Below are 24282 nucleotides of genomic sequence, written 5' to 3' on the forward strand. Positions count from 1 at the left end.
TCTAACTCAACATGGGCTACTAGACCGTTTCTCATTTGGCTAAACTATTCATGTTTAGGGTGTTCTGTTTCACTAAGGAAAACTAGACTGTCTATAATTTGGCCATGCCATTCCTTTATTAGCTATGCTATCCTGCGACTGATCCTTAAGCCATCTATGTATTTGCTGATCTATTTGACATCCTTGTATTTTTGGTGGTGACGGCCGCCCATACCTTGATATACCACTTAACTTCTCTTCTACGCTTTTCTCGGCACATGGATCGCTTTCCTATTGTCAAGTAAGCTGAGATTTCAAGAAAAAGACGGTGCGTGCTCTGTTGGTATTCATTTGTTTCTCGGAAAACAGATACGGCCGATTACGTCGAAACTGATATAGGTGAATGTCATTATTTTAAGGAAAGATCGTCACTTCACGAAGTTTAGGAGCATCAAGAATGAAGATTATCGGGTTTTACATCACATTCTTTATATGTTTCGTGCCAGCTCTAGTAACAGGTTAGTTACCTTAATCAAGCCTCGCACGCTTTTTAGGGGTATTACGGGGAATCACATCGTGTGAAATTGCTAGTTTAGTGAAAGGCGGAAGCGACGGCGACACTAATAGTTTAGATTTAGCTTTGGTGATACGTGAATTTTAGAAGCAATATTTCCTATGCTCTTCATGTTCAACTATGAATATAAATAGAGAATATTATAGGTGCGTGTTGATGTGGAATTTATCATCGAGTCTTCATCTCGATAGCTCACGAGTGAGCGTAGCGGACGAATTGAACACGACCAAATCTTAAAAATTTAGTCGCCAAATTGGCCACTAGAATGTTTCATCATAACCTCATCAAGATATATAGTGAATTAAAAAGATTTGCAAAGATAAATCCGCTGCAAACTTCCTCGTTAAGTCTGTTTCCAAAACGCAGCACAAGCATCTCGATCGACAACTAGACGCCATCTTGAATATAGGCTTGAAGATTGTATATGATCCATCCTAGTGTCCACTTTGTAACATGTCAAAGATCTTTTCCTCAGGCTGAAGGTCATAAATAAGTTTGTAATTGGCCAAGTAATCACTGTGCCTAAAAGACTTCAAGTAATCATAATTAACATTTGTTTAAAAATGCATAAATTCAGTCCAATTTTTATGCTTAAATTCCAAATTGTGTAGAACCAGCTACCAGTATATAATTCAGGAGATATTCATTGACCTGCACATTAGACTAGCAATGAATTCCATGTTCAGCTTGTGTTTAGCAAAAATTTCTCATGGAATCACAGTTTATTTTCCCATTACATTTTCTTCAATAATTCACAACTCTGTATAGAGTAATTGTCCATCGTATTTCATTAATGTATATGTAGAGTCAGTTGAATTCAAATTGTAACATGGCATTTGCAACTGAAGATGACACGCGCAATGTCAAAACATGTTTTTCAAACTTACCAACAGGGTTCTTGCACATGTTTTCAACTTAATTTTTGATGCTGCATAAAGATAACTGTTTTAGAGCTCTAATTAGTGTGATAGTGCTACTGTAAATCTTGTTATCATGCTTCTGTTTTGTAACTTTCATGACTAGACATGTCAGTATACATTAAGGCCCACTAGTTTCTTCTGAGAACCCTAAACTAGTTTAAAAATCAATAACAGCCACAGCTTCTTTAAGCCAAAAGTCACAACAATCTGAGATCTTCATCGAGAGAAGTAAGGGTGCTTGCAAATTTCAGGATCCCTTTCATAAGACCTTTACAAAAAATCAGCTTAATTTGCCAAGATGCTTAAATACTATTAAATATTTTATTATCACTTTTTCTTATATTTTTTAAAATTTTCATTATTACTTTTTTCATAATTTTTATTGTTATTTCTGTTGTTATTATTATTATTATTTTTACATTACTGTCAGCATTGTTACATTATCATTATTAATATTACTCAATTATCATCATAATTCCCAATATTATTATCATTATTCTTGTCATTAACATATAACTTATCATTTTCAGTATCCTTGCCAATGTTTTTGGCAAGCATTGCTAGTCAGATAGCTAAAATTGCAATGGAGTTTCAAAATTATAGTACAAGTGCCTTGGTGATTTTATAAATTATGAAACATTAAACTTAGAATGAAAAATCTGACTGATAATTTGCATTTACCATGCCAAGGTCAAAGTCTACCTAGTTTTCAAGATCTTTGTCTGTGAAGTGTTCTCGTTTCTTTTGCAATCTCAGAGGGAAGTGTCCAATTCAGTTTTTTTTGGGCAATTGATATTATGAATTTTTAGGCCTGCTGTATGTTGTTTGCTTAAGCCTTTGGCTTTGAAAAAAAACCTAGAGCTCAGTTTTGATAATTCACGATCATCCAATAATTGCTCAATGGTTTAGTTTTTTTGCTGATCCATCTCTACTCTTTGGAAAAAGTGTTATTTTACAACTAATCCCTGGCATAATGTTTCATCTTGAGTCTTAGCGCCAACGCACCTTATAATTTTTGTTCAGGGATTGTCGATCCTTTTATTTTTATTCATATCAAAGTTGACATTTCTTGTCAGTAAAGAGCTGTTGTTTTTATATGTTAAATAAAATAGTACTTGGTGGCTTGTAGATATGAAATTTATGTTCTCACATCCAACTAGACATCTCACTCATGAGCTATCGCGTTAAGCACTTGAAGAGAACTTATATATCTACACGCACCCATGTATTAGTCTCTTTTTAAAACTATTTAAGTGAAACTATTTTCTCATTATGACACAGCTCTAGACATATTCATGTGGGAATTTACCGGAGAGTATTGCTACAGTGTTTACTGAGGCGGCCAGAATATGGGATGCTTATTGGATGGTTTTCCTGCCCAACTCACGATTGCAATAATGAGTGGGACAAACATTGGATAGCTGGCATACATTCTATGGAGAAGGTAACTCTTGAAAATCCACACTTCAATGCTTTTCTCAATGGGCCTTTACTTATCAAGAAATTTCTCCCCATGTATGATGGAAGATACTTCATCATGCGAGTGAAGAGGGATACAGGAGCCAAGACAAGTATTTACCGTCGTAAAGTAGTACAAGGTAATGTTTACCTCTTAATTATTCTGTTTTATATGCTTTCTCTATGCGTCCTTCTGTCTATTTTCTGTTTCAATGTAAGGGGAATTGGAGTCCTGACTTCTTTACCAATATTCATCATTTTTCCCCTTACCCGTTTCTAGGGCACCCACTTCTGACGCTGGTCAGTCAGCAAAATATCTATGCCTTTGAAGGGATGGATGTTTTTCTTTGAAGCTCAGGTGAAGGCCTACCCCTATCCATGGGTTTCTCTGAGTCATGTCTTGGAGTCACACGAAAGAGTAATACAGGAGACATCAAACGTCAGTTCTCAAAAACTTATGAAGATTCCAAGCATCACTAAGGCCAGCAGTGGTGACTATGTCCTATACGCTGAGAATACTGTGGGAAATGATACTCTCACTGTGAGGTTTTATGCGGAGGGTAAGTTCGTTCTACTCACTTGTACTCACTAATGCTGGATTCCTGGGTATAAATTTTCACATAAGCAAAGAAATGCCACTTAAATTCATGGAAAAGCCAGCTCTGATTACTAGATGCCACCAGAAGACCTTAATTTTCTTTAAAAAAAACAAAAATTTGTGGAACACTGCACCAATAGTTTTTGGGGGTGTGGCTCACTTAACATTACGGCTCATACACAAGTTTTTACGGTCCTTTATTTATTTGCATTGGAGCCCTCTTCTTTTCAGTTAAGAAAATTATTTACCTATTGTTTAAGGATTGTTACACATTGAAAACCATGGCTGAGGTATCTATTGTGTTTTTTCCTGCATTTAGGCATGCCAGGCCGTTCATCTTCACCACCACCAGGTAAACACTGCAATCCGTACTTTCTCTCTCTGCTATTTCCTCCTCTTCTTTCTTTCCTCTTCCTTGTGCATCGTTATTAAAGTAACTTCTTACTCTCATCTATGCTCGTATTTAATCGAGATATATAGGTTTTTATAATGTGGGGAATTAGTAAGGATAGCCCACACTGTCTCGTCTTCACTAGATTTTTATTCTTCTCCTCTTCTATTCTCGCTAGGTTTCACAACTGTCACAACTCCTCGACTCGACTGATATAAAAGATTACTTCAACTGAAAGCTAAATAAATCACAGACAATTGTTCCTTATCTTTGCGGGACACCTTAGTTAAAAAGAACGCTGATTGGCTAGATACGAATCTTCCAGACATAAGAATAAACAACATTTCCGGACAAACATTTCACAATCGCCACCCGACATCCATGCCATTATTCTGTTTCCGACACACTCCCCCCATGTGCCTTCAAAACGGAAGCACATGTAAACAGAGGAAACGGCTAGCTTGATTAATAATTAAATTGAAATCAGAAACAAAACAAAACAAAGTAATGAATGTCAAAGTTCGCTGAAATCACTTTATATTCTCCGTCCATCCGCACAGTTCTGTCCTGCGTTTAGTTTTAAAGTTCTTCACTCTCTATAGCGTCACGAATACGCAAGTTTGCGGCAACCGCAGCATCTCTCCGTGGACGAAAGACTGGCGCTTTAGCATTCAGGGGGGTAAGGACTTCAGCTCTCTCTGGCGCTCTATCGCATGCTAGTTCCATGGGATAAAGGTGTTGAATCGGCCTCTCCAGAAACGTTTTCCCTGCGCGCAGCTTCACTCCACGTACAATCCCATCACGGCCGTTGAATAGTTTAACGACCACTCCTAATGGCCACTTTCCTCGGTTCTTTTCTTCTGAACGAATGAGAACGACGTCACCAGGCTTTAAGGGCCTCGCCTTGCCTTTTCCATTGCAGTTGTGACGCTCTCTGAGGGCCGCCAAGTACTCTCGAGACCAGCGTCTCCACACAGCGTCCTTACAAGACCTCAAATACTTGGCACGCTTTCGTAGGTCAGTTGTCTCCTCTCGCCATGGTTCTTGTTCAGGGAGGCGAATACATCTTTGGAATAGGAAAGAAGATGGGGTGAGTAGAGGGAGCTGGACGTCATCTTCTACATAGGACAGGGGGCGGCGATTTAGTTGAGTTTCAACATCCAGCACGACTTCGCACAGCTCTGACCAGGATAGCATTCCTCCACCAATTACTTTATAGAATGCACGTTTGAAGAGGCCCACTAGTCGCTCAAACTGGCCACCCCACCAGGGTGCTCGACTTAGGTTAAACCTCCAGATAATCTTCTCCGATGCAAGGTAGCCTTGAACTTGCTCATCTTTCTGGATTCCTTTCAGTAGGTTTGCCGCTCCTACGAACGTTTTTCCATTGTCTGAAAAGATCTTTAAAGGTCGTCCACGTCTAGCGATGAAACGCTTCAAGCTTGAAAGAAAGGTAGTAGTTTCCAGATTAGGCAGGACCTCCAAGTACAAGGCTCTCGTTAAACTGCACGTGTAGAGCACCAGATAGCCTTTTCCTTCTACACGAGAGGACTTGCGGTACTTAATCGGCCCAGCAAAATCTACGCCAACAATTTCAAAGGGAGTTGAGCCCTCAGTTCTCTCCAGAGGCAATAAACCGGGGGGTGGAGCTGCGAGAGCAACAGCCTGGAAGCGTTTGCACCCATAACACTCCCTGATGACTTTCTTCGCGAGGCGCCTCAGGCGGGGAATCCAGAATTCTTCTCTCACTTTAGCCATAGTAAGCCCCACTCCCCCGTGAAGAGTGGCTTTGTGGACGTGTTCGACATATTTGTTTGCGAACGTTGTGGCGTCTGGGATGTATATCGGATAGACCCCTTGCAGTCTCCCACGGCACTCAAGCAATCCATCTTTGTTCTTCTGTAAGTTTAGGCACAGGCGATCTTCCTCCATGCTTTCACTTCCCCGGCTCTGTACGCGTAGCAACAAAAAGTGTTTCTGCTTCTCAATTTCGTCTGTTGTCAGGGGTCCCTTTGTTCTTGTCGCTCTTTTCGCTCTAGCGTTGTTTGCGAACCGCATAATCCAAGCGCACACTCGCAAAGTCTTCCAGTAGTTGTGCTTGGCCAGAAGATGGTCTAGATCGTCATCAGCTTTAACGGCCATGGCAAAGAGCTCCTTTGTAGCTTTCATTTCTGCGTTAGATTCAGCGGTGGGCGCGGTCACAAGGTCGGCTGGCCATTTCGCAGGATCACTTAGCCACTCTGGTCCCTTCCACCACAGTTGGTTCTCCTCAGTTACCAGTCCACCTCGGCTAGCAAGATCTGCAGGATTATCCTGAGTAGGTACGTGCCTCCAGACAACATCAGAGTGTTCTCTAATTTTTCGAACCCGATTGGCCACAAACTGCTTATAGTCTCCTCCTCCTAGTATCCAATGTAAGGCAACGCTGCTGTCAAGCCAACAATGCAGCGAAGTCACAGGGAATCCTTGAAGTGCATCTTGTACGTTGGTCAGAAGATTTACAGCCATGTGACCGGAGACCAGTTCGCGGCGAGGTATTGTCAGCCCTTGTTTGGCCAGTCTTGCCTTTGCTGTAACCAGGCCTTGGTTGATTGCGCTTGACTGTTTGACCACAGCGTACACAGAAGCGGCCACGCCCTTTCCGCTCGCGTCCCCAAAAGCATGAAGTTTAATGTCCTCGATAGGTTCTTGGACGCTGGTAAGTGCTCGTGGACAAGTTACGTGTTGCGGCAAGGAACGTTCCCACTTCTGCCACTGCTGTTCTAGGGGGGTGGATAACGGAGCGTCCCATGCACGTTTCTCTTCACAGGCATCGCGGTACAGAAGCTTTCCTTGCAGGGTGATTGGAGCGATAAAACCAAGGGGGTCATAGATCCTTGCCACTTTTCCCAGAATCCCTCTCTTTGTCGGTTGGGCAACTTCCTCTGGAATTGTAACTCCAACTTCGTCCGTCAGTTTGTTCCACTTTAAACCAAGCAGCCCACATTCTCTCGGCTTGATTCCGAGTTGTTGCTTGGCGTAGCTTAAGTCATCCCCAGTTTCAGTTTCTTCAGTGAGCTCTAGTTCAGTCACGTTTGAATGCCACTTGTGTAAGTGAAAGGTGGCCTGGTGGAACATCTCAGTCGCTGTAGCTTTCTTTTGTTTCGCTTCTTGAATAGTACCTCCACCAGAAATGAGATCGTCAACGTACAGTTCTCGCTCGATTTCTGCTACGCGATCAGGGTGTGTAGGTCTGCAAGTGTTCAGATGGTGCTGAATTACGCCGCCAAGCAGAAACGGCGAGGGTCCCAAACCAAACAGAGCTCTGGTGAATTGGTACGTGCGAACACGAAAAGGATCCTTGCTTTCCAACCAATGAAACCGCAGTGCATCTCGGTCCTGCTCTCGGATACGCACTTGAAGAAATGCTTTGCGAATATCACCAGCGATAGCCACTGAATGAAACCGTCCCCTTAGGAGTACCTTCCATAGTTGATTCTGCAGGGGTGGTCCAACTTCCAGACAGTCATTTAGGGAAGGGGCTGAGTCGTACGCTCTTGCTGAGGCATCGTAGACAATACGCATCTTGGTAGTTTCTGCACTCTCTCTCACTACTGCTTTGTGCGGGATGTAGAATTCTCTTTGAGTTGCTGGCATCTCTGCTTCTTCAATAATTCCTTCATTAAGCTGTTCTTGTATGATAGCGTCATAGTCGTCTAGCCTTCCTGTCTTCTTAAGTCGTTGGACTAGGCTCCCCAGTCGCTTTAAGCTTCCAGACTTGTTAGAGGGCAACGGAGGATGGTCCCCTTTCCAGGGAAGGCCAGTTTCATACCAACCCTCAGGGCTGCGGCTGAGTTGTTCAAGGAATTCTTCATAAACAACGCTCTGATCGCCATTGGGTTTGTCTTCGAGTCCTAGGACGTCCATCCGGTAAAGCTCTTCATAGTCATTCGAGGCCGTCTGCGCTAGAAACATCTTGTCCAGGTCTGTCTCTGTTCCTGGTGACATGATGGTCCATCCAAAAAGAGTGTACTCAGCCACAGGCTCGCCGATAGCTCCGGTGCGTTGGGATTCTCGAGTTTTTATCTTCGCGTAGTCACTCGCGCCCAGAATAACATGGACCGGAAGTAAGCTCTTAGTGTCGGTGTCTTCCATTGAAACGCCTTCCAGATGGCGGTATTTGCTGATCATTTCCTTATAGTTAGGATTTTCCACGGACAAAAGTTCAGCGCGGTCTACTCTAGTTACTCGTAATGAAATTGCATTGTTTCCTTTAGTGTCACTCACTTGCGTATTGTAAGTTTCTGTCCGCTTAGTTACTATGCCCACGATAGTTTGTATACGGCGTGTTAGAGTGCGAGCAGGTACGAGGTTTAGACGATCCAAGATGTATCCTGAAGCATAAGACGCAGTCGCACCGGTGTCCAGTAGAGCTCTACAGGTCACGCCATTCAACTTGACAAGTACGATTGGATGGCAGACTTTCTCTCCTTCTTGAGTTGCAGTTAGAGCCACTCCGCCGTTGTTCGCTCTTTGGCGTCCAGTTGCCGACGGTCGGTCGCAAATAGATGAGTGGTGCCTTTGTTTGCAGTGTACGCAAGATGCGCGGCTTCGGCATTGTGAAGCGCTGTGTTGAGGCCCAGTGCAGTTGAAGCACAAGCGTTTGTTTTGTAGAATGCGACGGCGCTCCGCTGGAGATGTCACGTTCTCACACTCCCAAGATCTGTGTGTCACGCGATCGCAGTAGACACACGCGTGTTGTGGGTTGGGTTCGCCCTGTCGCGCGTAGAAACTTCTGTCACGAGGCAAACGTGGGGGACGCGGCGGACGCGGCGGGTGATAAATCGGCGGAGTCGGAGACGTTTCGTTTGCCTTTTCTACCCCCAGAGTTTCCATCGGATGAATGGCTTTCCATTCTTCTAAAGCCTGCATAAGGTCCCCGAAACCCCAATCTTGCCATCCCGGTTTTCCGCTCACGAGGTCTGCCTTTATGTCTGGCAATTTATCTAGGACGCCACGCACCATAAATAAACACCCAGAAAGTTTACCTAGAGTCTCCAATGATTGAACATTGTAGTTCAAAGTCTGACAAAATTTATGAATTTCATTAGGGATGCATCCAGTTACCACAGGTAAACCATTGATGTTATCAATATACGCTCTCACAATCTCGCTTGTCTTGCCATAATTGGACTTCAAGATATTTTTAGCACGTTCATAACCTTCAGGACTAAATGGGAGGCCATCGATTGATTCACAAACATCACTTTCCAGTAATTCTTTGAGATGAGCAAATTTAGTAACCGGGGGAATATCGGCTGCATCGATTTCCGCTTTGAACTTGTTCCAAAAGGAAAGCCACTTTTCGTAGGTGCCGTCATATTTCGTAATTACCAGCTTTGGCATTTTGACATTTCCCTTACTTAGGGGTTTTTCGGCGGGCTGATCGGGCGACTGCATTTTTGATTTTTGCTCAAGTTTAAGTTTTTCAAAGTTCAGTTCATCCTCCCTCCTTTTGGCTAGAAGAGCCTCTTCCTCTTCCCGTTTTTTGTTTATTGCTTTTGCCCCAGCTTCTTCGAGATGACGATTTAAATCTTCTACTTCTTTATCTACATCATCAATCGTTTGCTCGATAATTTTTCCCCATTCATCAACTTCGTCAATGCTTTTCCCCGCTTCAAGCTTACCTTTCTCGATGTCTAGCTTCAAGTCTTCTATAGATGCCACAATCTTTCCCAGAGTTTCTTTATGTCGAGTGATCTTCTCGATATTTCCCTTCTCCACGACAGATTTCGTCCTTCCTCGTGTAAGCTTTAGAAGCTGAAGTTCTGCCTCCAATTTAGCTTCCATTGACTAACAGGTTGTCCAAATCACTGCGTGTCCCGTCGGAGGTGCCACTAATGTGGGGAATTAGTAAGGATAGCCCACACTGTCTCGTCTTCACTAGATTTTTATTCTTCTCCTCTTCTATTCTCGCTAGGTTTCACAACTGTCACAACTCCTCGACTCGACTGATATAAAAGATTACTTCAACTGAAAGCTAAATAAATCACAGACAATTGTTCCTTATCTTTGCGGGACACCTTAGTTAAAAAGAACGCTGATTGGCTAGATACGAATCTTCCAGACATAAGAATAAACAACATTTCCGGACAAACATTTCACAATCGCCACCCGACATCCATGCCATTATTCTGTTTCCGACAATAATGATAAAATCTTATGTTTTATCTCCCATTAAGGTGACATCCCAACCTCAGAGGCTCCTAAACCTCCAGACTCTACTCCCTCAAGTATGTATGCCGTTTTTTTTGTTTGTTTGTTTCTTTCTTTTTTCCCCGAGGAAAAACATTACATATCAACACACATGTAAACGAGTTTCCTCTATAGCTGAATGACTGACCTCATTTATCTCTTCTGCTCCACCTGTTGCTTTTGTTGTTATTGTTAACCGTCGTATCGATTTTTCCAAATGATGAATGTGTTACTTTTAACCCATTGCAAAGATTTGTGATCTAAGCTTAGTTTTCAGAGTTTGATATATCTCACGTTTTATCCGAGTTATGCATTAGGGGAAGACGCTTGAATGCAAGAGATTTCTAAACTTAAAAATGCTTTCCTGATTGAAGCTTTAAAGAGATTGTAGAATATGAGGTTTAAGCTCATGCATGGTGCCCCCCAGGGGCTCTGTTATCAGGTTGAATGAGTATAATAAACTTACAGAGAATAATGACCTATTTATTCATAGATGAATGCAGCAACGATGTGAATTTTACGACAGCATTCAGGAATCCAAGTGTCCGTGCGTTGGTAATTATTCTGGCGTTGATAATTATTCTGGCGGTGATAGGCATTGTCATAGTGTTGAGATCAGTTTTGTTCAAAACTTGTAATTGTCACTTAAATCAAGGGAAGCAGTATAACTTGGAAGTAAATGATAAAGAATGCAACACTACAGCTAATAGTAGCAACGAGAGCATTGCCAAGGAGCAAACGGACAGCGCTGAAAATGTGTACCAGCTATTTGTTGCAGTAGTAGCATTCGACCGTAATCGTGAGGCAATTGCTCTTGGTGGAAAATATAGATAATGCGTATTCACGTACTCTTTTAAAGCAGTGAAATCTAGAGTGCATATGGCCTTAAACCTTAGTGTCGTTATTAGTTATATTTGCTACTCTAAAACGGTACTTTGCATGGATTGCGTTTCCATTAATTTATCTTATTATATATATTTTATTTATTACTTATTTTTTGATCTTGTAAATTACTGAATCAGTGATACATTTCTTTTCAAGTGAGAAAAAAGAGTTTACGATGTCAGTAGGTTACAAGCTGTAAAACTGAAAGATTTCTTTTGCAAAAATTATTTGATTTTTTTATTTTTATTTTCTGTGGATGTCATGTCTATGTCCTATACTTTTTTTTAATACATTCTTTGAATTTAAAGTGTATTTTAAATCCTAAAGCCGCATTTTCCGCTGTGTGTTTGAATACTTATGATAGGTTTTCGCCACAACAGCTACTTAATCAGATCAATTTTTTTTCAAAAATAACCGAAGGTAATTAAGGCTATTTGAGCGGAATTAAATAATTATTAATGTGAATTTCATGAAACCGTCTCCGTGGGGAAATGGCTTTGACGACTAACGGTTAAAATTCGGGCCGTTTTGTGGACATCGGTTACTTTACTTCATTTGTGATTTCAAGAAAAAGTTTTATGCTTAACTCTATTTAACGGTTTAAATTGATCCACTTTTACGCCTTATGGCGTTAACTTAATTGAGGCCCCCCTATTAGAGATTAAATTAAGAAAGTATTTATGGTGTATAAAAATTCTGTTTTTTTTGTGTGTGTGTGTAAGAAGTTGGAAATAAAATTTGCTTATCTTGCATTTGTTTTGTTTCTTAAACTTTCTGTTCGCATCCTTGGGAGCTTGGATTTCGAGTTGTACTGCCAATGACAAGTTATTGTGAGCGAGCTGGTGGACTAGCCAATCCGAGACGTCCAAAAAAATTTCAAATCTCCATAGATGATGATGATAATAACGATAATAATAACTATTGTGATAATTATTATGATAGGAACGATAATTAGAATTATTATACACTCAGATCACTATCTCTTTTCTGATTGGCCGAAAGCGTAAAGTGAATTTTTGCAAAAATTATTATGCAAGTATCAACAGTGGCATTTTTCTCAAAACAGGATCACATTTAGCGTATTGGCCAAGGGTCCCTGAGAGAAAAAAAAAATTTCCCATGACTGACTGAGATCTTTAATTTTTGATTTGATCATTAGTCAGACCTCAGTACTAAAACCAGATTCCTACAGAACATGTTTAGTTAAACAGGGTGATTGAAATCCTAAACAAAGAACTGAAAAAATGTTTTTTTTTCCGTAGAATCCAACTAAGTCTCTAGCTTGTTTTTTCAATGTGCTAAATTTGCTGCGTTGCTTTGGTGTGAATGGGGTATAAGACATATCATAATAAAGTTCGGGTAAGACGCGCACTTTCATTAATTGGAAGAGCGTGCTCTATCAGATCTAGAGTACAACTACAAGGAGCTGAACTGAAGTTGTCACGCCATCTGCCAATTTGTACTATGTCCGACCATTTCCCGAACTTCCCCCTAACTCTTTCTAAATTGGAAGTGGAATCTTGGAACAAGCGAGTCGGCAATTAGCAACAGAAGAACCAAACAAACGTTTGTAAATATGCCAAGAGCCGTATTTAACGTTATCACATCGTGGAATCATTATTTTTAACCCAAAATTGTCAAGTCTCCGCCCTGTTTCCAGCATTCATTGCCGTGAGGAAGACAGTCCCTTTTTTACGATCGATTTTGTGCCTTGCAGAAGAGCAGGAAGGTCGACTGGCCAAGAAGAGGATGCTTATGAAGTGACCACCAGGGCGTTTTTGCCATTCCTGGTACTCGCAGTGTAGTATCTAATTTGTGTACGACGCACTAATATACTCTTGAACCGAACTGAAAAAATGCTTCATATACAGGTTGAGATATTTCAGCTCAAACTCAAATTATTTGACGGGATCGTTCGACTTGTATAAAATGCATGCATGTCTTCTATCTTTTCTACTGTAATAAAGAGATTGATGCGTTTCCGAATGAAAACACCGTTTTAAAGTTCCGCCAGCTTCATGTTATCGGGCCAAAGTCTCGTGCAAACATAACCCCGGTTAACCAATGAAACAAATAGATGAAATTTATTCATTAAACATGACGATTTCCTATTAAATAATCTTCGCGCCAACAGGGAACATACAGAGACCTTGTCAGCTTCTTCTATGAAACACTTGTTTTTATTATCACCATAAAATGAATAAATAAATAAATAAAAAGAAAGATTCATAAATAGGTTAAAACATTTGAGATTCTTTCCTAAGAAAACACTTTCCAATCTCTTATCCCGTAAAATGGTCACTTAACTTAAAGGGTAACTGAGAATGTTGTGTGACTTTTTTGTTGCTGACGTCATCGCTAACCTTAGTTCATCATTCGACCTGACCAAGTAATTAAATTCACTTTTTCAGTCAACTCGTGAGCGACTGTCAACTGTTCGCCGAGTCGACATTGATTCATTTTGTAGTGGAGTTTCAACCTGATATGCACATTTCTTTGGGAATAATTCTTCTAAATGTCTTCTTTTCATCGAGCTTAATACTGAGATCCAAAGGTACGTTTATTAGAGCACTTAGTTTGTTTTCTGGAGCCTCAGAATCTACACGCTGTCCGACAGATTTAAATTTCTTGTAACTATGGCGGCATAAATACTCTTTCGCAGCCGGAGAGGTCACAACAAGGACATGATTTCTCTGCTGATGTGGAATCTTTCTCGCCTTCGGAATGAATCGAAATTTAAAGCTTGTTTCTTTTGATTCGCGGGTGATTTTTTTTAAATTCACGAATGCTTGAAGTTTTGTTTCCAAAGTATTGCCCAGCGTTAGTGAATGCGATACGCGCGATAAAGAACTCACTTGTGGAACTCATCATGATCAGTTACAAAAACACCTGTATATCTCCTTAAAATAAACGGTATTTTTTTACATCATCGGTAACTCTTATTGTCACAAAAATATTTGAGCTGACGATCGAAGTTGACCATAGAAAGCCGCTTTAATGTTATGTTAGTGTTTGGTTGTAAACGAGTCAAAGCAACAAGTTCTTCGGCGGCCTTTTGGATGCTTAATCAGTGCACAGAGAATTTTCAGACATATGTTCATCACTTATCCCAGCTAAGCCGGTTAGCATTGTTCTCGCCGGTTTAAATCTACGGTTTAACTCGCGTTTTGACACCTTCAATTTCTTATAAATCTTTCCTTATCTAAATGTAACGTTTTAAATCAGCCAGCGTGTAATTATATGCAAGTTTTTAAAAAGAAGCTCACTGAACACTCCAGATATAAAATTAGTTAATAATGGAAGTACTGATAATATTAATGAGAATGATATTAACAGTTCTTAAATAAACTCTTTAACTCCAAGGTTGAAATTTTTAATTCTCTTAGCTATCAACTGTACAATTCTTATGATATTCGTTCAGAATATTTAGTATTAGATCAACTAATTATCCCCGAATTGTTATTTTTCTTTATTCTCACCACTTATCTGGTTGATATTGTATTGATATTGTGAGCAGAAATTCTGTCTTGGTCACTCATCGGGGTTTAAGGATTAAAATAAAAACTGAAAAAAAATTATATCACCCTTTTTTATAGGTGCTGAGCTTGAGGTTACAGTAAAACTTCACGAGAGGTACTTGCTGGCCTGCAGTGCAGTCAGCGATCCAGAAAATGTTAAACATATCGGTTGGTACCGCTGCTCTAAAATTGATTGTGAACAACACTGGGACGAGTTCCTGATAGCGCATGTTCAAAATATGACAGAGACAATTCCCAATAACCCAAATTTTGAGGTTTACACCAACGGCACCTTAGTTATCAAGAAGGTACTACCTGTGGATGATGGAAAAATATTTATCTGCGTTGCCGAAGAGAGGCACATAGGGAGAAAAAGGTCTACGACGATCCTCCATATAGAGAAAGGTGATGTTTATATAAGTGTTATATAATGATGATAATAGTAACAATAATGATAATAGTATTCTTAAAAACAACAATGGGAATTAAGCAGTGGACAATCCTAGTGGTGACTTTTATTGGTCACGGTTTCCAGTTCTTAATGACATTTGGAATGTTGATGACTAGGGGGTAAGGATAATTGGAGAATCCTGAGAAAAAATACGGAACAAGGACGAGAAACAACAGAAACCCACTCGTGACGTCAGAGGTCCATTTATTGAGGGTCCCGGTAGCTTGAGGTGCCCGTAAAATATGCTATTTGAAACAGGTTTACAATAAGACTGTCAGCTATAGAAAAAAATTGGACTGGTGAGTGTACTAGAATATGCTTCTCCGTCCTATAAATTTTGATTTTAAAATATGGCTTTTGGCCATTAAAGTTTCCGGGACTTTCGAGAAACGAGCGCCACTTCGTCATCCCCACTCCTCACTTTCGTTTATTTAATCTTATCACTTCGGATGCTGCTTCTTTGCATCTTTGCTTTTCTTTTCTGGCGTTAAAGGAATACGAAATTCCTTATAGTAGTTAGATAATTTTGATTTTTTTAGAGCCCCCACAATTAATACCAGAGAGTCCTCGGGAGCCCCGTGTGATGAAAGGAATGGATCTTCATTTGGCTACTCGAGTTCAGGGGTATCCTTACCTCTTGTTGGCTTGGAGCCAATATGAGGTTCTCCTTCACAATACGCAGACCATCCTGGGAGATCCAGGGCTGTGAGTCGATTTCAAGCCAGGGGCTCTTCCGTCTTGACTTGAAATCGACTCACATCTCCCGGGTCTCTGAGGATGACTGAAAACATACGAGTGATCGAAAAAATTGGACGACCATAAGAAAGATTTAAGACAGAAACTAGCCACCGGTTCTACGTCTTCAATAAAAATAACAGTTAACTCCGAAATGTACAACAACAGCAAATGCACGTGACGCGTTTTGTCCAAAGTCCAGTTCTTAGTACTGCTAAAATCGGGCTGACGAGAAACAGTCGCGTTGGAGAATTTTCTCATAATTCTAATTGCTATGATGACAATGTGATTATTATAAAGGTAAAGAAAGTAATAATAATAATTATCATAATAATTATTTAATAATACTGATAATGACAGTAATATCTAAATCTAGCGCTTAAAATCGGTCAGCGCGTAATTATATGCAAGTTTTTAAAAAGAAGCTCACCGAACACTCCCGATAAAAAAATCGGAGAAAAAGACAAGTACTGATAATGATTTTAAGAATGATATTAACAGTTATGATATTAAAATAGAAAATGAAAAAATTATATTACCCTTTATTTGATAGGTGCTGAGCTTCACGTTACAGTAAAGCTTCACGAGAGACACTTGCTAGCGTGCTCTTCATTCAGAAATCCAGAAAATGTTAAACATATCGGTTGGTACCGCTGCTCTAGCCATGATTGCGAACATGACTGGGACAGGTTCCTAATAGCGCATGTTCAAAATATGACAGAGACAATTCCCAATGACCCAAATTTTGAGGTTTACACCAACGGCACCTTAGTTATCAAGAAGGTACTACCTGTGGATGATGGAAAAATGTTTATCTGCGTTGCCGAAGAGAGGCACATAGGGAGAAAAAGGTCTACGACGATCCTCCATGTAGACGAAGGTAATGTTTATACAAGTGCTATATAATGATGATAATAGTAATGATAATGATAATAGTATTCATAATAATAACAATGGGAATTTAACAGTGAATAATCCTAGTGGTGACTTTTATTGGTCACGGTTTCCAGTGCAACAGGACATTTGGGGTTTTTTTTGTTTGTTTTCATCTAAACCTACTGCTGTTTCAGAGAAAAGCCACACACTTACTTAGACGATTCCAACTTTTTTCCTCTGTATCTAGGCCAGCCGATGAGGACAACTACAGGATTAGGTAAGTTCTCCCGCTCTTTAACCTTTTCAGATGACCCAAATGTTATGACCGGGAACTACCTTGGCATATAATACAAGTTTTTTTTACCTCTTTAAGATATGAAGAGCTAGGCAAAGTATAGAAGTTATTCACTTTGCCGCTCTGTTTCTACTCTTAGATATCCAAACTCTATCATCTTCACCAACATCAGGTGAGTACAATGTGCTCTTTTTAATTTTAACTGACTTTGCCCAAACTTTCATTGGACTGCATTGACTTTTATCAATCCTATCTTTCACAATTAAGTAGCTATTTACTTCGCTGCTCTGTTTCTAGCCTTAGATATCCAAACTCCATCATCTTCGCTAACATCAGGTACATACAATGTGTTCTTTTTCAATTCTCTAAATTTCAGTTTGGAGAAACGTTTAATTGAGTATGTCCAAACTTTTCATGGGCTGCATTGATTTTTATCAATACTTTCTTCCACAATTAAGAAGTTATTTACTTTGCCACTCTGTTTCTACCCTTAGATATCCAAAGTCCATCATCTCCACCAACATCAGGTAAGTATAATGTGTTCTTTTTCAATTCTCTCAGTGTCAGTTTTGGAGAAAATTTTGACTGAGTGTGTCCAAACTTTTATAAGACTGCATTGAATTTCATCAATCCCTTTTTTTACAGTTACGAAGTTATTTACTTTGCCACTCTATTACTACCTTTAGATATCCCAACTCTATCATCTTCACTAACACCAGGTGAGTACAGTATGTTTTTTTTTCAATTTTCTCAATGTCAGTTTTAGGGCAAATTTTAACTGTGTCTAAAATTACATAGGATTGCATTGAAATATCTACTACTGGTATTCGTTTATCATCGAACTCAACTCTAGCATGTCTCAAAGCCTCACTCGTGGAATTGAATGTGACCTGATTCCCACCGCTTCTCTCTTCACTTCCCTCCATTTCAGTACACCTCCTCATCCATATTCCTACTTACATCTTATCCCTCTAATGAAAAAAAAAATTATGGTCGATCCTGTGTCAAGCGGTCACCCACCGGGAATGGCAGCGTGACCGCTTGATATAAGTGAACCGCTATGCAGGTTCCACAGAATAGGGTATTATGAAAAACGATAAAAAGATGCCATTTTATGCCACGATTGCCCACTTTATGCACAGAAACTACCTCATAAATATAATTGGTTTTATCTGGGTGATTCCACTTTAAGTTAAATTACCGTTCAATACAGGTGGAAGACAATACAAAAAGGTCGTTGGGACACAGTTAAGAATAGCCACGACTGCTTAATAGAGCTGAACGCTCTGTAGAGGTGAAAATTACAGTAATGAAGGGGTAACGATTTCGGGACTTTGACAACTTACCGCTTTATGCAGGGTGATAAGGAGAATGAAGCCCAGTTTAAAGAGAGATTGGGTCTGAAAAATATTTGACGCTAAATAAATGAAGAAACGGAGAAATAGAACCTGTGATAAGCGGTCACCCACAGGGAATGGTAATGTGACCGCTGCATACGAGTTCCACAGAATAAGATAATATATAGATTTAGCTAAGCCTAAAGGTGGAGCTCTTGTTAGTTTATTTTCCAGCCCTTCATTATACTGAATAAAAACTACAATAAAAGTCTTCAGCACTAGCTGTGGAAGATTTTCCTCCAGGGAACCAGTTCAGGGGTGGGGAGGTGGAAGAATTGACAAAGTATGGAACCTAGGGACGATGTTCTCACAACTTACAATGCGATCATCATGCATGTTAGTCAGCGGTATCTTCAAACAGCTTAGGACCTTCGTCGTAGTTCCTAATGTTTTGAGCAAATTTTCGGAGACAGGGAATGTTTTCTTTTTCAGATGAAGTGTATGATGTCAGCATCAGTTAAAATTATATTCTACTGAGCGTGACTTCTAATTTCGGTTTGAGAAATTGCGCCCAAATTAAAAGAAATGACGGTAAACTACTTTGCGTTGAGACATCACTCAGTCTGGTCGATTGAAGTGTATACACTTGAGCACAGTGAGACATTAAAACAATACGCCAGAATCGTAGGAGCTTCTCTTATATCTTCTCTTGAAGTTGCCCACTGTTTCTCCTTAACGTTTCAACCTTCTCTGTTTAGCGTAGAAAATTAAAAAGAAAAGTAATTTTCAACTCGTGCTTGGACCTTTAATATTTTTTCAACTTTTTCGCTTTCGGTTATTCTTGTTCTTTCGGTTATTCTTGTTCTTTCGGTTATTCTTGTTCATGGTTGTCCTCTGGCTGGAAATACACGACGTCTTTTTGAGATTTTTTTCTGTTATTTAATTCGATAACCATAGAATGTGGGTCTCTGTAAGACAACTTGAGCCAGGATTTCATTTTTACATCACAGAAATCAATTCCAAATATCAATCAAGTTTTCTCTTTAGTTCAAAAGTTGAATTGGTGTTTTTATTGGCTATATTAAGTATGTTGAAAAGTTTTAGAATGCTTTTTCTCATGCTTGCAAATAATTGAATTTATAGAAGGTAGAGTTGTTGCAACATATTGACATGAAACGCAACAATAAATTTTATTGATAAGTAAAAAGTTTTCATTCGGCTATCTACCGGCAAGTCTTTGTGTTATACATTTTCCACAACTTATAAACACTGTTACAAAGTAATTATTCAGGGAAATGGAAAACTTTTGGCGTATACACCATGTGGGAAATACCATGTCCATTATAAGCTGTCAGGATTGAGGAGGGCGTATGTGGAAATAGGTTCTCTTGTCTGTTTCATTGATTTGCTAATCGTTCCTGTTGGCAATGTTTTGATGAAGTTGGGTTGTCAGGGCAAAAAAACGGAGGATTTAAGTAGGCAGTAACTTTTTTCAAACTTGGAAACTATCACCGTGAAAGCCATACTTGTGCCTGGTAACTCATTCTTACTCTGGTAAACTAGTTTTAAGAAGGATACAATTTTTATTTCATAAATTTGATGCATAGGCTGTGCACAAAACTTAAATTTGATTAAACTTTTAGAGCTAATACCAGTCCCTTCACATCATGAAATGTTAGGAGGATCAGAGGAAAGTATAACTTGCCATACATCTGAAAAATTTCGTGAAATTGTTTTAATTACATGAACATTAACTGATATTAGGAGATCTAACAATATTCAAAAGAAAATAAAATTTGGTAAGGCACGTAGTAAAGTCTTTTGAAGTAGTCATAATCCCGATTTCATATGTTGAAAACACATGCACATGCAGATTTCCTAAAAACCTGGAAATTTAGCCTGTGATGAATTCGAAATTTTGATGTGTTCCTCAAAAGGAGAACAAATACATTTGAAGTTCCTATTTATCCAGTGTAGGTTGGTGGGATAAAATTGAGTCAAACATTGAGGTTATACAGCGACAGGTTCAAGAAATTTCCACAACTAATTTTTAAAGCTAGACCACCAGGAACAATCACCTTCACGCACAAATTAGACCAGTTTGTACTGATGATGCTCAAAAGAACTATCTGTGGTAAGGGGGAAGGCTTTCCTTTCTTTATTTAAAGAAATACTGGGGTTATCATCTTTCCACAAGCTCAGTGGAAAGTGAGAGTGAATGAGACTGATAGCGACTATGTTATTTGAATAAATATCCAGAGGAGGATAGAAAGTAAGATATGGTGTGCACAACTCTCTTATTTTAATTTTTTAATTAATTAAAGGCAGTTATATCATTGCTTTGTGCATTACGTGGACGCCAATTAATTTAACTTTCATGCGTCAAAATACGAAAAATATTCTCTTATCTGTGTGCCCTAAACATTTTAGAGCAGGAGGCAGGCCAAAGTAAAAACATGAGTTGAAATGGCAGGGCCTCATTAATTGCAGTCCCGATTGAAGGAAGATTCTTTTTTTTCCAGATTCCCACATATCTTGTGATCAATTCCTTGTATCGATGTTTAGTCATTCTAAATATCACAAATCAATCATGCCACCACTTCAATGTGATTGATTTGATGATGTCTACTTTTTCTTATGGAAATTTATTTTTTTAGTATCTATCTTTTAGCAGCTGACATCTGAGAAGAATCAAGCCCACACTAGCAATTTGACACATTGCAGGCAAACCCTATTACTAATTAAATTTTATTTGATCGAAAACATGAGGGGCAATACAGGAAATTAGCTAGCACAATTCAAGTTTCTCTCCTTCAGTATTCCGTGATGTTTTTTCTTTCATATTGTGAGGTTTACAGTTTCCCTCATTTCACTGTCTTCTGTTCATTTTTTGTTTGCTTTCCTGACAAGTTTAGCTATTGTTGCCAACAAATGTGAGGAGCATATAAAATGTGTACAGTTATTAACACTTTAATCTCTGAGAGTGACTAGCATCTAATTTCTCCTCTCAATATCACCCTTGAATCAAACATTAAGGTCATGAGAATAAAGGAAATGATTATCAACTGAAGAACCCCTGATTGTCAAACAAATTCTTTTTTCCAGCACACTGGGAAATGTATAGAGAACGGTATGGAGAATATGCATATTGATGTTAGGATGTAAAGGGTTAAAGACCTCATGTAATCAGTTGTATATATGTAGGGTATTGCTTGAATATATGATTCCGATAAGCGCAATTGCCTAGTAAAGATCATTCCATGGTCTTCTACTCTTCCACCTCGGAGGGTGCCTTGTGTACATAAAAATTAAAGTTCAGTGCCTTTAGTAGCTTTTCGGGCTACAAAAATCAACAAAGAACAACAGCCACACCTAAAACTCTTTTTAAAGACACCTTTACAATAGTGGGTACACACAACTGACATGTATAAGTTAAGCATGTCAAGCACTAAGGTATGATTGTCATTTTGCTTTTATTACTTGCAAACAGCTTATTTCTATGAGCTTTGAAAACTTCTGAATCCCCGCTTTCAAAGAAAGCATTTCCCATGAAAATTTAAACATTGTAGGCATAAGCTACCAGCAACAGCTTTTTCCATTAAAAGTGTTTCAAAACATCAGATTCTCATCACATTTTTTTGTTACGTTTGAAAGCATCGCGTTGCTCTTAGCTATATATTCGCCTTTTTACTTTATGCCCTTCCTTGTTCTCTTTCGCGTTCCTCTCGCCGTATTCTGCCCATTTTGGCGTCCGTACTCAATTTCTTGCGCGATTTTCTCGACTCGCTTTACGCCGTTTACTTGTCGGTTTCTTTGGTCGCTCTGTCTTTCTATCCAGGAACTTGAATTATAACAATTTTCTCCGGTTGACTAAGCTTTAGTTCTGCCGATATTGTTGCCTTGCGAGATGATTAGAAATTGTTAAATACTAAGCATGACTGTTCATCTACAATCTCACCAGTTTGATTTCCCACTCAAAGCGCGGGTGGCGAATTATTTGCTTACGCGGTATCACATCTACTAGCCCAAGTGAAGCCCTCGTGTGATACCTAACCGTGTGCCCGCATTACGCTGCACTAAAGCTCGACACACGAGTATGCGCACCTCATTGTCATCTGCCGGTATCTCCTGGCGCACACTAATGGGGTATCCGAGGTACGCAAGCAATCACCGCTGCGCAGTACCTTCTTCATCGCCCTTCCATTGCGTAATGGCCGAGATAGTTCCCGCGGTACAGTTGGCCTACAATTTCGTAAAATTATGGGGCTACGCTGCGCGCGCTGCGGGCTCCGCTATTACGAAAAACGGTTAAAAAACATGCCATTTTACGACACGATTGCCCACTCTATGTGCAAAAACCACCTCATAAATACAATTGCTTTCATTTGGATGGTTCCACATTAAGTGACCGTTCATTACAGGTGGAAGACAATTCAAAAAGGCCGCGGTGGGGACTCAGTTAGAAAATAACCACTACCGCTTAATAGAACGCTAAGTAGAGTTGAAAACTACAGTAATATACGGGTAACAGTTTCCGAATTTTGACAAATTACCGCTTAAAACCGGGTGATAAGGAGAATGAGGCCCAGTCTAAAGAGAGACTGGGTCTGAAAAATCTTTGACGCTAAATAAATGACGAAACGAAGAAATACAAGATTGAAATTGACGATGAATGCTAAGACTTTAATCCGTCATGAACTATTTACTTGACTGCTATTAACTTAAGAATTTCAATTTTCCATACTAAAGGTTTTATATTTTACAACCATGTGTTTTTGTTCTGTCTTGTAGGGAGCTCAACTCTCCCTGGAGGGGTTATTGCTGCAATAGTCGTCTGTTGTTTAATAGCCATAGGAGTCATTGGCCTTCTCATAAAAAAGTGTATATCAAAACGGAAGAAAAGACAGGCTGTACTGGAGACGTCTATCCAGTGGACAGGAAAGATGTAAATTGTAACGAACTATGCTATTGCTATTACCCGAATATTTTGGGAAAGTGTGAAAAGGCATTTACCTCTCTATATTTAGTAATTTCTTCACTAGCTCTCGTCAGGTCATAAGAGATTATGAACTGTTTGTATTCTCAGCACTCGTCTTTCATTATTCATTTTAACTAAGAAAAGTATAATAATGTGCGCATCAGGAGCAAATATGTAAGGACTTTTGTGCATAGAGGAGTACAATTTCTTTTGGTAATTGAATTGAGTGGAGTACAGCTTAGTCTGAAACCATACGCGTGATATCATAAACTCTAAGCGCGAGTTTGATTTAAATCACAAGTATGATTTCATATCAAAATTGCAAGACACGAAGTTTAATTACCATTTTATTACTGTTTATTTCTGTACAAATATTTTCTTGATCCTGTATAGTAAACTGATTTATACAAAGGTGTAAAAGTTGTCCCTCATTTCCCTGCAATTTGATTGGTTTCTTTCAGCAAGCCTTGAAATTTGATTGGCTGTCGTGTTTTAGAAAAGTTGGGAAGAAAAGATGCCATTAAGAGCATAATATAATGCGATTTGTGAATAAATTGCATTAGAGAGAGTCAAACAGATTGCAAGGATCACAAGTGATTTGAAAATGGATAGAATAAACAGTAACTGGGCGAGGAGTTTCAAATTGGCCAAGTGCATAGCGCGAGGCTGATTAGAAATCACGAGCGCGATTAACCCTAATTTAAGTGAGAAACATATGAAATAAGACTGTTAGGACTTGAAAAGCCACAATAGGGGCTGTCAGGAACCACCAAGAGAATACCAGTTTACTATCTCTTGGAACCAATCAAATTCGAGCATATTAATATTGACTCAATTACCCGCTACAGTGTTTGGTTATTTGGACCGTTGGTTATTTTGTACTTGAAAAAAACCTGTATGACAAGTCGAGTACACTAAGTTTGAAAATGTAGCAAAGGAACATAGAAATTGGATTGTACCATTTTTAGCGAAGGGATCCCGTGACAAATTCAACCAAGCAAAATAAAACAAGTCGGTGTCAAAAAAAGTGGAATGGTTTTTCTTTCCTTTTCT

General features: G+C 39.3%; 3 protein-coding genes across 8 annotated transcripts in view; 2 read left to right on the forward strand and 1 right to left on the reverse strand.

Annotated features, from left to right (window-relative positions):
• LOC113676586 (neural cell adhesion molecule 2) overlaps positions 1 to 24256 on the forward strand; it is a 43913-nt gene extending 19657 nt beyond the window's left edge. The window contains exons 1-10 of one of the 6 annotated variants that reach the window (XM_089210474.1): positions 13441 to 13593; positions 14636 to 14962; positions 16297 to 16623; positions 16867 to 16896; positions 17054 to 17086; positions 17212 to 17250; positions 17409 to 17441; positions 17601 to 17633; positions 18128 to 18208; positions 23043 to 23178. In XM_089210474.1, the coding sequence (XP_089066600.1) occupies positions 13524 to 13593; positions 14636 to 14962; positions 16297 to 16623; positions 16867 to 16896; positions 17054 to 17086; positions 17212 to 17250; positions 17409 to 17441; positions 17601 to 17633; positions 18128 to 18186 (951 nt within the window). In that variant the 5' untranslated portion in view covers positions 13441 to 13523 and the 3' untranslated portion in view covers positions 18187 to 18208; positions 23043 to 23178. Of the gene's footprint in view, positions 1 to 13440; positions 13594 to 14635; positions 14963 to 16296; positions 16624 to 16866; positions 16897 to 17053; positions 17087 to 17211; positions 17251 to 17408; positions 17442 to 17559; positions 17634 to 18127; positions 18209 to 23042 lie in introns of those variants that run through there. The other 5 variants (XM_089210470.1, XM_089210471.1, XM_089210475.1 and 2 more) reach the window with 5 other exon arrangements.
• On the forward strand, positions 211 to 11782 carry LOC149043644 (uncharacterized). The gene is made up of 5 exons (XM_089210508.1): positions 211 to 497; positions 2755 to 3071; positions 3285 to 3491; positions 3849 to 3881; positions 10648 to 11782. The coding sequence occupies exons 1-5, from the start codon at positions 472 to 474 to the stop codon at positions 10986 to 10988; spliced, it is 924 nt and encodes a 307-aa protein (XP_089066634.1). The 5' UTR covers positions 211 to 471; the 3' UTR covers positions 10989 to 11782.
• On the reverse strand, positions 4053 to 9883 carry LOC149043645 (uncharacterized). Its single transcript, XM_089210417.1, has one exon. The coding sequence runs from the start codon at positions 9747 to 9749 to the stop codon at positions 4500 to 4502; it is 5250 nt and encodes a 1749-aa protein (XP_089066543.1). The 5' UTR covers positions 9750 to 9883; the 3' UTR covers positions 4053 to 4499.
• Positions 24257 to 24282: the final 26 nt, after the last annotated feature.

Source organism: Pocillopora damicornis, chromosome 6, assembly GCF_964200805.1.
Source record: "Pocillopora damicornis chromosome 6, jaPocDami1.2, whole genome shotgun sequence".
NCBI classification, from domain to species: Eukaryota; Metazoa; Cnidaria; class Anthozoa; order Scleractinia; family Pocilloporidae; genus Pocillopora; species Pocillopora damicornis.